The 12941-nt window shown below is 39.9% G+C and overlaps 1 protein-coding gene and 1 pseudogene across 3 annotated transcripts in view; one reads left to right on the top strand and one right to left on the bottom strand.

Annotated features, from left to right (window-relative positions):
* LOC148775001 (interleukin-2 receptor subunit beta pseudogene) overlaps nucleotides 1-6821 on the top strand; it is an 81676-nt pseudogene extending 74855 nt beyond the window's left edge.
* A 2473-nt stretch (nucleotides 6822-9294) lies between these two features.
* NLN (neurolysin) overlaps nucleotides 9295-12941 on the bottom strand; it is a 106072-nt gene continuing 102425 nt past the window's right edge. For all 3 annotated transcript variants that reach the window (XM_055421971.2, XM_055421970.2, XM_055421972.2), the window contains one exon: nucleotides 9295-11233. In XM_055421971.2, coding sequence (XP_055277946.2) covers nucleotides 11099-11233 — 135 coding nt within the window. In that variant the 3' untranslated portion in view covers nucleotides 9295-11098. The remainder of the gene's footprint in view (nucleotides 11234-12941) is intronic.

Here is a 12941-nt window from a genome sequence, read left to right as displayed (position 1 = left end):
AGAACTTTCTTTTATAATTTCTTAACATATTATGAACTTAATTGCCTTCCTCATACATTGTGAGCAAATTGAGTTCAAGGTTGTCCTCAGCACCTGATACATATGGGTACTTTGTAGCCTTCAAATTGAATTAGCAAAACAAAAGTCTGAAAAAAAGTTAAGATAATAGTTTGTAAAATTTTCTGATTACTGGTAGGGACACTTCCCCCAGAAAGTCTACATTTATTCATGTATACAAAAATGTCAACATAATTTGAGGGCAATTGTGGACATGTGTTCTCTTCCTTGTTTTGTAGATCTTGTAGTGAACTGGGGATTCTAGATTAAGATATTCTGAGGTTTAGAACATAATCTAAAGTGGAGGAAGTGGAGGAATCTTCAGAAACGTTCTCCACTCCCTAAGTTTTCTCTTTTCAAAAAGCATGTTTCTTCCATCTACTTCACACAAAAACTTTTTTAGGACACTATGGAAAAGGGCCTTTTCTTGTGGAAGATGTAAAAAAATTGATCCATGTCATTTTAGATTAATTTATAAATTAGATATTATATATCTAGATATAAATTGGATAATTTATAAATTAGATAGTAGAAAAAATACTATAAGGATTTACAGCAAAAAGAAATCTCAAAGAAAATTGTGTTTATTTAACAAACGTTTATGGACTATTCCCTGTGAATCAAGAACTGTGGAAGACAGAGATAGAAACAATGACCCAAAGAGATGGCAATGAGGTGGAGTGCATGCATAATAAGCTTGAGTATTTGAGTTAGATTTTTGCCTCTTGGTATGTTTGATGAAGACAGCGGTGGGCGGAATGGACAGAGAGCAAGTGTTAACTCTAAAGGAAGAAAAATAAATTTTATTCATTCTGTAAGAGGCTTTGGCTTTCTTATGGTCATATACGGCACTTAACCTCCCATTCTCAGTTAACAGATTACCCACCAGGAAACAATAATGTCTAGATAAACATGGGCTGATCAAGAAAGAGGAGGAAGACAATGCTTCAACTATATCCCTGCAGTATAATGGAGCTGCAGTTCTCTAAATGCCCTTTCTAAGATCCAGCATTGTAAACGTTTCTTTCATCTGATGTTTTTCTGATGATTATTTGTTGCATCTTAAACTTTGAGGGGGAGACCTCAAAGTTGATCTGGCATGACTATTTACTCAAAGGAGCAATTCTCTGTTTAACAGTCTTGGCAAGCACAGGATTTGTTTGAACACTCATTAACAGCAGTAGCATAATGTATTTGTAGTCAACAATAATCATTAGAAACTCGTTCCTCATACTGGGCTAAAATCTCATTAAAATTTTCAACTATTTCTCTAAAGCTTTCGCTTCTGAAGCAATGAAGAGTAACATTCTCTCGTCCATACCCTTCAAGTATTTGTAAACAGTTATCACTTGTATGTGTGAATTCAACTCCAGACTGAATTTCCCTAATTCTTTTATATATTCTTCTTGAGAAGTCAAATCATCACCCTCCTGTTATTTATCCTTCCAAACACTGTGATACGCACCCAAAATCTGCTTAAATGACACCTCGATTGGAACACAATATTCTAACCGGGACTGATCTTAAAGTGTTGGGAGTCCAGGGGAACTATTCTTTTGACCAGGACACATTCTTCCGTCGACACACTTTGACAAAGCTTTAGTTCTCGCCTCCTGTTCCCTCCCCAGGTGTGCAGCACTGGGGGCTTATACTGGAATTTGGTCAAAAATTCCAGGACATTTTTTTCCTGAGTATACCACTATCAAGTCAAGTTTGACATAGGCATGAAATGAGCCCGATTTTATCTTAAACTTGTCTCAGCAGTGAAATAGCTCTAAATCTTGATAATATCATCATATTTAACCACTCTAGCTCTGTTATCTGTAAATTTGATAATATCTTCTATAGAATATAGAAGCTTCCCTAGTGGCTCAGATGGTAAAGAGTCTGCCTGCAGTGCAGGATACTCAGGTTCGATCCGTGGGTCGGGAAGATCCTCTGGAGAAAGAAATGGCAACCCACTCCAGTATTCTTGCCTGGAAAATCCCATGAATAGAGGAGCCTTGCAGGCTACAGTCCATGGGATCACACAGAGTTGGACTCGACTGAACAACTTCACTTTTCAATAGAATATAGAATACTTTCTATAGAATTCTTCATGTCTTCATCCAAAATTTCCCTCAGTTCAGTTCAGCTCAGTCACTCAGTTGTGTCCGACTCTTTGAGACCCCATGGACTGCAGCACACTAGGTTTCCCTGTCCATCACCAACTTCTGGAGTTTGCTCAAACTCATGTCCATTAAGTCGGTGATTCTATTCAACCATCTCATCGTGTCGTCCCCTTCTCCCACCTTCAATCTTTCCCAGCATTAGAGTCTTTTCCAATGAGTCAGTTCTTCAAATCAGGTGGCCAAGTATTGGAGTTTCAGCTTCAGCATCAGCCCTTCCAATGAATATTCAGGACTGATTTCCTTTAGGATGGACTGGTTGGATCACCTTGCAGTCCAAGGGGCTCTCAAGAGTCTTCTCCAACACCACAGTTTAAAAGCATCAATTCTTTGGCACTCAGCTTTCTGTATAGTTCAACTCTCACATCCATACATGGAGTGAAGTCGCTCAGTTGTGTCCGACTTTTTGTGATCCCATGGACTGTAGCCTACCAGGAGCCTCAGTCCATGGAATTTTTCAGGCAAGAGTACTAGAGTGGGTTGCATTTCCTTCTCCAGGGGATTTTCCCGACCTAGGGATCGAACCCAGGTCTCCCTCATTGCAGGCAGATACTTCACCGTCTGAGCCACCAGGGAAGCCCAATCCATACATGACTACTGGAAAAACCATAGCCTTGACTAGACAGGCCTTTGTTGGCAAAGTAATGTCTCTGTTTTTTAATATGCTGTCTAGGTCGGTCATAACTTTTCCTCCAAGGAGCAAGTGTCTTTTAATTTCATGGCTGCAGTCATCATCTGCCGTGATTTTGGAGCCTAAAAAAGACAAAGTCTGTTACTGTTTCCATTGTTTCCCCATCCATTTGCCATGATTTCCTCAATGTAACGTAAATTATTATTCAACTCATTCAGTTTGTTTCAATAGCTAGGAATCCACCTGGTTAACAATTATCCTGTCATATTCTCCATCTTAGCCTTAAAGACATCAATAAATGTGTCAAGTGTCTTGTTGGATTCAATGAACATGTACCTTTAAAACATTCTAAGCCATACAGTTTCTCTGACAACAAATGCTAATGACATTTTATCATGACAGTAAAATTTTAGGTGAGCCTTCAAGCTCTATGAAATAAGCAGCTAGAATATCAACTCATATGGGCAGGAACAAAATAGCTTGTCATATTCACCTTTTGCCTTTTCTTGTACACATGTAGTGGACATGATGCATTGGACATATATTTTATCAGGAAGGGAAACTACAAGGTAAATGTAGTAAAATAAAAGCTCAAGAATCATTCATTGGAGTGGGTGTTTGAAGGGCTGTTGTGTTCATTACCACAACTTTTCAAAAAAAGTTTTTCTACACAAAATATCCATTAATATATTTATTGTGGCTCAGTTAACAAAGAATCTGCCTGCAATGCAGGAGACCTGCCTGAGTGCAGGAGACATGGGTTCAATCCCTGGGGGAAGAAGATCCCCTGGAAAAGGATATGGCAACCTTGTCTGACAATTCTTGTCTGAGAAATCCCATGGACAGAGGAGCCTGGGTGGGCTACAGTCCATGGGGTCACTAGAGTCAGACACTACTGAGCAATTAAACCACCATTGTGGGTATGTTGGAAAAGGCTACATTAACCTGGTATTTAGATTATATAACCTTTATAGAGTTGGTACTAGATAATCACTTAGGTGGATTTGTTTCTAGTGGAAATGTCTCCTTTAAAAATAATATGATCACTCGCCTTCTGAGATGGCCTACACCCATTCTTGAGATATCGAGAAGCTGAGCTTCATTAGGTCCTAAACACAGGGTTCCCTTCCCCAGTCCCGTGGATGTGATGCTGGATCTGGCTCTGTCCTGCTGTTTGTCCCTCTTCGTCCTCCTCTTGTCCCTGGCCGTCCCTCGGGTATCTACATCAGTGAACGCATATGCTTCCAACATCAGTTCAGTTCAGTTCAGTCACTCAGTCATGTCCAACACTTTGTGACCCCATGGACTGCAGCACGCCAGGCTTCTCTGTCCATCACCAACTCCTGGAGTTCACTCAAATTCATGTCCATTGAGTCGGTGATGCCATCCAGCCATCTCATCCTCTGTCATCCCCTTTTCCTCCTGCCCCCAATCTTTCCCAACATCAGGGTCTTTTCAAATGAGTCAGCTCTTTGCATCAGGTGGCCAAAGTATTGGAGTATCTGCTTCAACATCAATCCCTCCTATGAATATTCAGGACTGATCTCCTTTAGGATGGACTGGCTGGATCTCCTTGCAGTCCAAGGGACTCCCAAGAGTCTTCTCCAACACCACGGTTCAAAAGCATCAATTCTTCGGCGCTCATCTTCCTTTATAGTCCAACTCTCACATCCATACATGACCACTGGAAAAACCATAGCCCTGACTAGACAGACTTTTGTTGGCAAAGTAATGTCTCTGCTTTTTATTATGCTGTCTAGGTTGGTCATAACTTTCCTTCCAAAGAGTAAGTGTCTTTTATTTCATGGCTGCAGTCACCATCTGCAGTGATTTTGGAGCCCCCCAAAATAAAGTCTGCCAATGTTTCCCCATCTATTTCCCATGAAGTGATGGGACCAGATGCCATGATCTTAGTTTTCTGAATGTTGAACTTTAAGGCAACTTTTTCACTCTCCTCTTTCACTTTCATCAAGAGGTCCTTTAGTTCTTCTTCACTTTCTGCCATAAGGGTGGTGTCACCTGCATATCTGAGGTTATTGATATTTCTCCTTGCAATCTTGATTCCCACTTATGTTTCATCCAGCCCAGCGTTCCTCATGATGTACTCTGCATATAAGTTAAATGAGCAGGGTGACAATATACAGCCTGGACGTACTCCTTTTCCTATTTGGAACCAGTCTGTTGTTCCATGTCCAGTTCTAACTGTTGCTTCTTGACATGCATATAGGTTTCTCAGGAGGCAGGTCAAGTGGTCTGGTATTCCCATCACTTTCAGAATTTTCCACAGTTTATTGTGATCTACACAGTCAAACGTTTTGGCATAGTCAATAAAGCAGAAATAGATATTTTTCTGGAACTCTTTTCCTTTCTTGATAATCCAGCGTATGTTGGCAATTTGATCTTTGGTTCCTCTGCCTTTTCTAAAACCAGCTTGAACATCTGGTTCATGTATTGCCTAAGCCTGGCTTGGAATATTTTGAGAATGACTTTACTAGCGTGTGAGATAAGTGCAATTGTTGCGTAGTTTGAGCATTCTTTGGCATTGCCTTTCTTTGGGATTGGAATGAAGACTGACCTTTTCCAGTCCTGTGGCCACTGCTGAGTTTTCCAAATTTGCTGGCATATTGAGTGCAGCACATTCACAGCATCATCTTTCAGGATCTGAAATAGCTCAACTGGAATTCCATCACCTCCACTAGCTTTGTGTGCAGTGATGCTTCCTAAGGCCCACTTGACTTCACATTCCAGGAAGCCTGGCTTTTGGTGAGTGATCACACTATCGTGATTATCTGGGTCGTGAAGATCTTTTTTGTACTGTTTTTCTGTGTATTCTTGCCACCTCTATTAGGTCCATACCATTTCTGTCCTTTATCTAGCCCATCTTTGCATGAAATATTCCCTTGGTATCTCTAATTTTCTTGAAGAGGTCTCTAGTCTTTCCCATTCTATTGTTTTCCTCTGTTTCATTGCATTGATCACTGAGGAAGGCTTTCTTATCTCTCCTTGCTATTCTTTGGAACTCTGCATTCAAATGGGTAAATCTTTCCTTTTCTCCTTTGCTTTTCGCTTCTCTTCTTTCACAGCTACTTGTAAGGCCTCCTTAGACAGCAATTTTGCTTTTTTGCATTTCTTTTTCTTGGGAATGGTCTTGCTCCCTGTCTCGTGTAGAATGTTACAAACCTCTGTCTATAGTTCATCAGGCACTCTATCAGATCTAATCCCTTAAATCTATTTCTCACTTCCACTGTATAACGGTAAGGGATTTGATTTAGGTCATATCTGAATGGTCTAGTGGTTTTTCCTACTTTCATCACATGCTTCTATAACTTGAGAACCAATGTCTCCTGCCTCCAGAGCCACGATGAGGCCCTACGAGCCACCACCTTCTACTTGCAGAAACTTCAGCCTATGCGAGAGGTGCTTTTTCCTACAAAACAGTGGAACCACACCTGTGAGCGGCAACCAGTGAAGCCGGGCTCCTGGGCATGCAAGCTGGTCCTAGGACATTCTCCAGAAGCTCAGAAACTGATTGCAGTGGATGTCATGAAACTGATGTTGATGGGCTATGAAGGCAGGGAGTGGAGAATGATGACCTAGGATATCAAGCCCTTCGATTACATTCGTCTGATTCTGCCCCACTCCCTCCAAGTCGTCCACATAGAGACCCATATGTGAAACATAATCTGAACCATCTCCCAGGTATTCCACTGGACGTGGAGTTCAAGGTCCGGTTAAGGCACGCGGACCACAGCTGGGAGGACGTCCTGCTGCTGACGCTCAGGCAGAACCAGCGATGGATCTCCCTGGAGAATCTCGCTCCAGACACGGAATATGAGCTTCAGCTGTGGGCCAAGCCCCAGCTAGGCAACCATGATTTTTGGAGACACTTGAGCCAGCCCCTGGCCTTCAGGACGGTCCCTCCAGTTGCTCTGAGACATATGGGATCTTATAGGGCCAGGGATTGAACCTATGTCTCCTGCGTTTGCAGGTGGATTCTTTACCTCTGAGCCACCAGGGAAGCCTCTCCCTATGGAATTTACTTTGCTATTGCATTTACTGTCTCTGCCCACCATTGCTATTGTCTCCCCTGACCCCTACTCCCACCTGACTGTAAGCTCTGTACTGTTATAGTCCAGGAAGCTAGAAGAGAACTGCTACATTGTAGGCACTCAATAAAAATTGTTGATTGAATGAAAAAAAACCTGAAAAAGTAAACTTTGGATATTGACTACTTTTCAAAGAAAATTAAAGCATGTATGTCTTTTTTGCTTTTATTCTCATCAAGTATTCATAAGAGAAGGCAAATTCTGTTTTGAAGGGCTATCCAATTTCAGATGAGACATAACTAATAATGTCATGTTGAGGGAAGAAAGAAACCTTGGTCATTGTATCTGGTCAGATGGAATAGGGTTTCTCTTTTAACAGTTTTTGGGGATCAGCTAACTATGCCAATCTGGAGAAGGAAATGGCAACCCACTCCAGTACTCTTGTCTGGAAAATCCCATGGATGGAGGAGCCTGGTAGGCTACAGTCCATGGGGTCGGAAAGAGTCAGACACGACTGAGCGACTTCACTTCATTTCACTTCAACTATGCCAAAACCCAATTTGGGAGATTAGTATTTTAATGGAATCTCCTCCAAACACGAAAAATGTCATTCTTGTGAATGACAGAAAAGGAAAATGTGAAAAATAGTGACGAATGAACCAACACATTCACTAGGAAGGCCGGATCCCTATATACCTTAGTTCATACCCAAAGGATAAAGGTAAAATGGTAAAGTAGAAAGTTGCCATTCCCTACTAATTAAAGCAATCACCTACAAATACAAAATCGTATCAAAAACGTTTATGAGCTACTTTCTTGACTTTGGTCTCTTATACAATGCGGTCTGACAAGGGTAAAGAGCTATAGATATCTATCCTTTATTATAAGAGTTTAGGAAGACAAGATTTTGGCGTAACTACTCTTCAAGATAATTTTCAGTTCTATATCTAGGTAACATGCAACATTTGTATTAGAGGGAAAAAAAGTCTGTACTAAGTGGCACCACATTAGAACTTTTCTTTCTCTTCTTTGTTGCATCTTAAAATTAAACTTTTAGGAACCAGGCATACTACACCTGAGATGTTTAAGAACCTGCCCTCAGTGAACTAATGACTCCCTGAAAACCTGAAACAGGTCCAAATCTCCTGTTTCAATAACTAAGAGATACCTTATTATATGTGTTTTAGTCCATACATCTAAAGTGTAGGTTGGTCAATTACAATTTTTATAGTTTTCCACCATTCAGAACACTCACCAACACTCTATGTGCAGATCTAGGGGAAAATAAAGAACAATCAGATGGTTGTCCACATTCAAAAAGGCTTAAAAATCAGGTCTTTAGTTTGAATTATGCTAGAGAATATTTCTTGATGAGTGTTTGCTTCTATTAATGTTATTTGGTAATTTTGTTTTTTATTTTTATTCAAGTATAGTTGATTTACTACTTGTTGTGATTTATTGTGTTAATTTCTGCTGTACAGTAAAATGATTCAGTTATTCTTATATATATAATTCTTTTTTATATTCTTTCCAAAATGTTTATCATGGGATATTGAATATAGTTCTCTGTGCTGTATAGCAGGACCTTGTTGTTTATCCATTCTATATATGAGTTGACATCTGCTAACCCCCGTTTCCCACTCTGTCCCTCCACCAATCTCTATCCTTCCACCCCCTTGGCAGCCACCAGTCTGTTCTCTATATCCATGATTCTGTTTCATAGACAGACTCACTCACTTACATAATACTTTAGATTTCACAACCTAAAAGTGATTAAGTGATATTATTCCCTTGGACTGCAAGATCCAACCAGTCCATCCTGAAGGAGATCAGTCCTGAGTGTTTACTGGAAGGACTGATGTTGAAGCTGAAACTCCAATACTTTGGCCACCTGATGCAAAGAGCTGACTCATTTGAAAAGACCCTGATGCTGGGAAAGATTGAGGGCAGGAGGAGAAGGGGACAACACTGGATGAGATGGTTGGATGGCATCACCAACTCAAAGGAGATGAGTTTGGGTAAACTCCGGGAGTTGGTGATGGACGGGGAGGCCTGGCGTGCTGTGGTCCATGGGGTTGTGCCGAGTTGGACACAACTGAACTGAACTGATATTATTTGGTATTTGTCTTTCTCTTCCTGACTTACTTTGCTGAGTATGATAATCTCTAGCTGCATTCATGCTGCTGCAAATGGCATTATTTTTTCTTGTTTATGGCTGAATAGTATTCCATTGTGTGTTTGTGTGTATCAACTCTTCTTTACCCATTCATCTGTTGGTAGACATTATGTTCTTTGATAGATTTTAAATATCAGATATGAACCCTAAATAAAAAGAATACCACAGTACTTCCATTTTCTTATCCATTTCAGTTTTAACATTAAAGTATAAAAGAAATGTAAATTTAGTCTCTTGGATAATAATGTAATTTTATTGTGTGTAGACTTTTCAGACCAAATATTAGTTTTTCCACATGAAATAAGATTTAAAATCATAAAAGTTATTGTTGTTAAGAAGACACACTGGGCAATAGAAAAAGCTGAAGAGAGTTTTTGCCTGAAACTGGAAAACAGAATAGTCTGGGGAAAAAAGTATCATACGTTGCTAAGACCAAAAAAAAAAAAGAGAACCAAAACAAAACAAAAACACCAGCTTTAAGGACCGGAGATGATGACACGGGATGATATGGGGGCGAGAGGGCCAGGCAATTGTCTCAGAAGGGAGGGTGGGATTTCCTGTGATGTTTAGGGTATTTTGCTCGACAATAATAATCTGAATTTTCTTCTGTGTCACTACAGCTCTTGATTTTTCCTGCTGTCTATAATTTGACTATGCAGCATAATATCTTTTTATTTAGCACAAAGTCCATTTGGATTAGAGAATGGAAAGGTTCTAATTTTGTCCCTGGCCAGCAGAGTCATACCTCAGTACACACTGGGAAACAATTAGAAGTCCTATGCAGAATGCATGCATTCCAAGTTAGTTTTTAATTAAAAATTTTTTTTATTATCCTATTTTGGTTTCCTCATTGAGTAGACTCCTAGAGGAAAAGTAAGTATGTAAGTTTCCTGGTTTGCAAATTGGAATTTAGGCCCACAGTAAAGAGAGCTAAAGAGCTCCAAAGGCTCACTTAAAATCACCAGATGAAACAAGTCACAGAGGAGCTTCCTCCCCATGGCTGAGTTGAAGCACACATAACGCTGGGAGTGGCCATCCTCACAAACTCCTGTGCAGAATCCACTCATTTCCTGGGGTCTCTGGGCTTTTTATGCTTCGGTTCAGCTCTCTTCCTGCAGCACTCGAGATGGGCCTTTGTGACAATCTACCTGCCACTTCAGGTGAGGAGCACAGTAGAGGCGGCAAAGACCTTGCTGTTTACTAGAAGCTCGGGAAGAGAAAAATAATCTTAGATTTGCTTTAGTGTTCTAATTGGTAAATATGACAATCTTACATGCTGAAGTGCAAATGAACCTCTAAGCCAAGATCTCAAATATTCTAACATGAGATATTAAAATTCGTAATATACATTAGGCCATTTCAGCTAAAACTCATTTTTTGGTACTCTCTGACTGGACATCAGACAGCAAAGGCTAAACCAATTAGAGGAACATTAATCAAGTGTGGCGGAAAGTTGGAAATCATGAAGCCTGAAATACAAAGATACATGCATTACTGAGGCAGTCCCCTGGCCCAGAGGTATGCAGGCAAAGAGGTCACACTTTACTGGGAGACAAAGAGTTAAAGTGGATGCAAGGCTCTGAGAAAATATTTATCAGAGGAACGTGATGATTCATTTATCAGCCGAGAAATCCCAAGTACAAAACTTCAAGATATAAGAAGGATCAAAGGAGATAATGTATATGATCCACTTAAAAAATTCTTAGCCCTCTTACATTATATTACCTAGATTACAATCATAAAAAAATGAAATTGCATTCATATGAAACTTTTATAAAAAGAAATCACATCCATTTTTATGAAAGTTTATATAGTACAATTATTTTCTAATGCATCTTTTCTTAGGTCACAGTATTTAGAATTCCATTTACATCTGTATAATTTTTCAAATTAAAAAACAAAAGGAAGTTAATAGAAATCTACATTTTCATTTGCAAAACTCCCTTCAGTTTCCAGGCCAGTAACACGTGGTGATGTCGGCTTGTCCTCCAGACATGGACGGCTCCCAAAGAGCCCCAGTTCACGGAGCAGGCAGGCCTCGGCTCATTAGAAACGCTTTTTGGTTTGGCTCACGTGTCAAGAAATTTTGGAGCATGTCCATGCCGTCCAGAGATCCCCCAGGTTTCAGGATCAGGTTTCTGTATTTCATTCCAACCTAATAAAATAAAGCATGCCTAATAATTCATGGTTATAGCAATTTTCCAAATCTCTAGATGCAAAAGAGAGGAAAAAAAGGGACTTGAGCTTTACTCTGGATGTTCTCCTTCCCCTAGACTGCAGTTTTGTAGTATTTATTTACTTTGGTAGCTAAGCGATCTGGAGCTTAGACCTCCGGTCTTCCACACTTCCCTTTATTACTGTCTTGTCTCCTTAGATCCACAGCAGCATGCTGACAATATGAGCAAACAGACAAACAAACAAAACATAGCCAAATGGAAGCTCGAACAGTCTTCTATTTGCTACCCCATCTCAAATGTGATTTCAAAAGGGTTAGCGAAACAGGAGCTCATTTAGGCTACAAACAGGGATTGTGTACCTGGAAACCGTAGCCCAGTTTCTGCCATGTCTTTATGAAGGGCTCATAAAAAAACTCTTCTTCCTTATGGGTGGGGGTAAGGCCACAATCTATGTCCCCTGGTGGAGGGTAGATAGTTTTGTGGGCTCAACACGAGGAAGAAGGACCTTTGTAAATTTGCTGGGGACAAGGTCCAGAAGTTTAAAGCATACAACAGTTCCTCTGCCTTTATTTACACAAATATATAAGCAGATAAGTGAAAGAAAACAACCGAAATTCAGTATCGGCATTATTCAGTATTTTCACTGTCCTTTTGAAAGGTAAGACAATTCAATGAAGCTTAATTCTAAATCTACCTATAAAATAGTTCAGGGTTAAGATGCAAATTTATATCCATTAAATCATTTGAACAGCTACTAGTAGCCTCCCTGAGTACATAAATAGCTTGAGAATTTCCAGAAACAAAAGTAACATCATTTTTGACTTATGACAATGATTCTGCTTGGTACAACCATCAGAGACGGCTAGTCAAACTGTTAAAGAAAATAAAATGTTGATGAAGGAAATCCACCAAGTTAGATACAAAACTACTTAAACTCCTACAAGGGTCAAACACAAAAAAACAACTTTTCAGGTTTTGATTATAAACAGAAATCATCTGAAACTTATTAATGATCTATAAGCACATAGCTAACTTCACAGATGAGTCTTAATCAGGAGTAAACAGTTAGTGAAATGAAGTTACTTTCCATAAACTCTAGAGAGCACTGTCCAGTAGAAATATAATGTGAGACACATGTCTAACTTAAAAATTTCTAGAAATCATGTTTAAATAAAGAAGAAAATAGGTAAAATTAATTTTAATATTTTATTTAACCCAGAAGGTCTACAATATTATCCTTTCAACACGTATCAATTATCGGGATTTATTTTTTGTGGTATGTCTTAAAAATCTAGTGTGTTTTTTACATTTAGAGCACATCTCAATTCTTCAATAGCACTGGCCACATTTCAAGAGCTCAGTAGCTACCTGTGGCAACTCTACAGGTCTGAGGCCTAGAATATAAGATGACCGACCAGTAGCTGCTAAGCTGCCAAGTCACTTCAGTCGTGTCCGACTCTGTGCGACCCCATAGACGGCAGCCCACCAGGCTCCCCCGTCTCTGGGATTCTCCAGGCAAGAACACTGGAGTGGGTTGCCATTTCCTTCTCCAATGTGTGAAAGTGAAAAGTGAAAGTGAAGTTGCTCAGTCGTGTCCGACTCATAGCGACCCCACGGACTGCAGCCTACCAGGCTCCTCCATCCATGGGATTTTCTAGGCAAGAGTACTGGAGTATTCTTGTACTA

Source organism: Moschus berezovskii, chromosome 18, assembly GCF_049115385.1.
Source record: "Moschus berezovskii isolate FMDL1 chromosome 18, NW_MosBer_1.0, whole genome shotgun sequence".
Classification (NCBI taxonomy): Eukaryota; Metazoa; Chordata; class Mammalia; order Artiodactyla; family Moschidae; genus Moschus; species Moschus berezovskii.
Note: the sequence above shows the minus strand (reverse complement) of the source record. Positions and strands in the feature narration are given on the sequence as shown.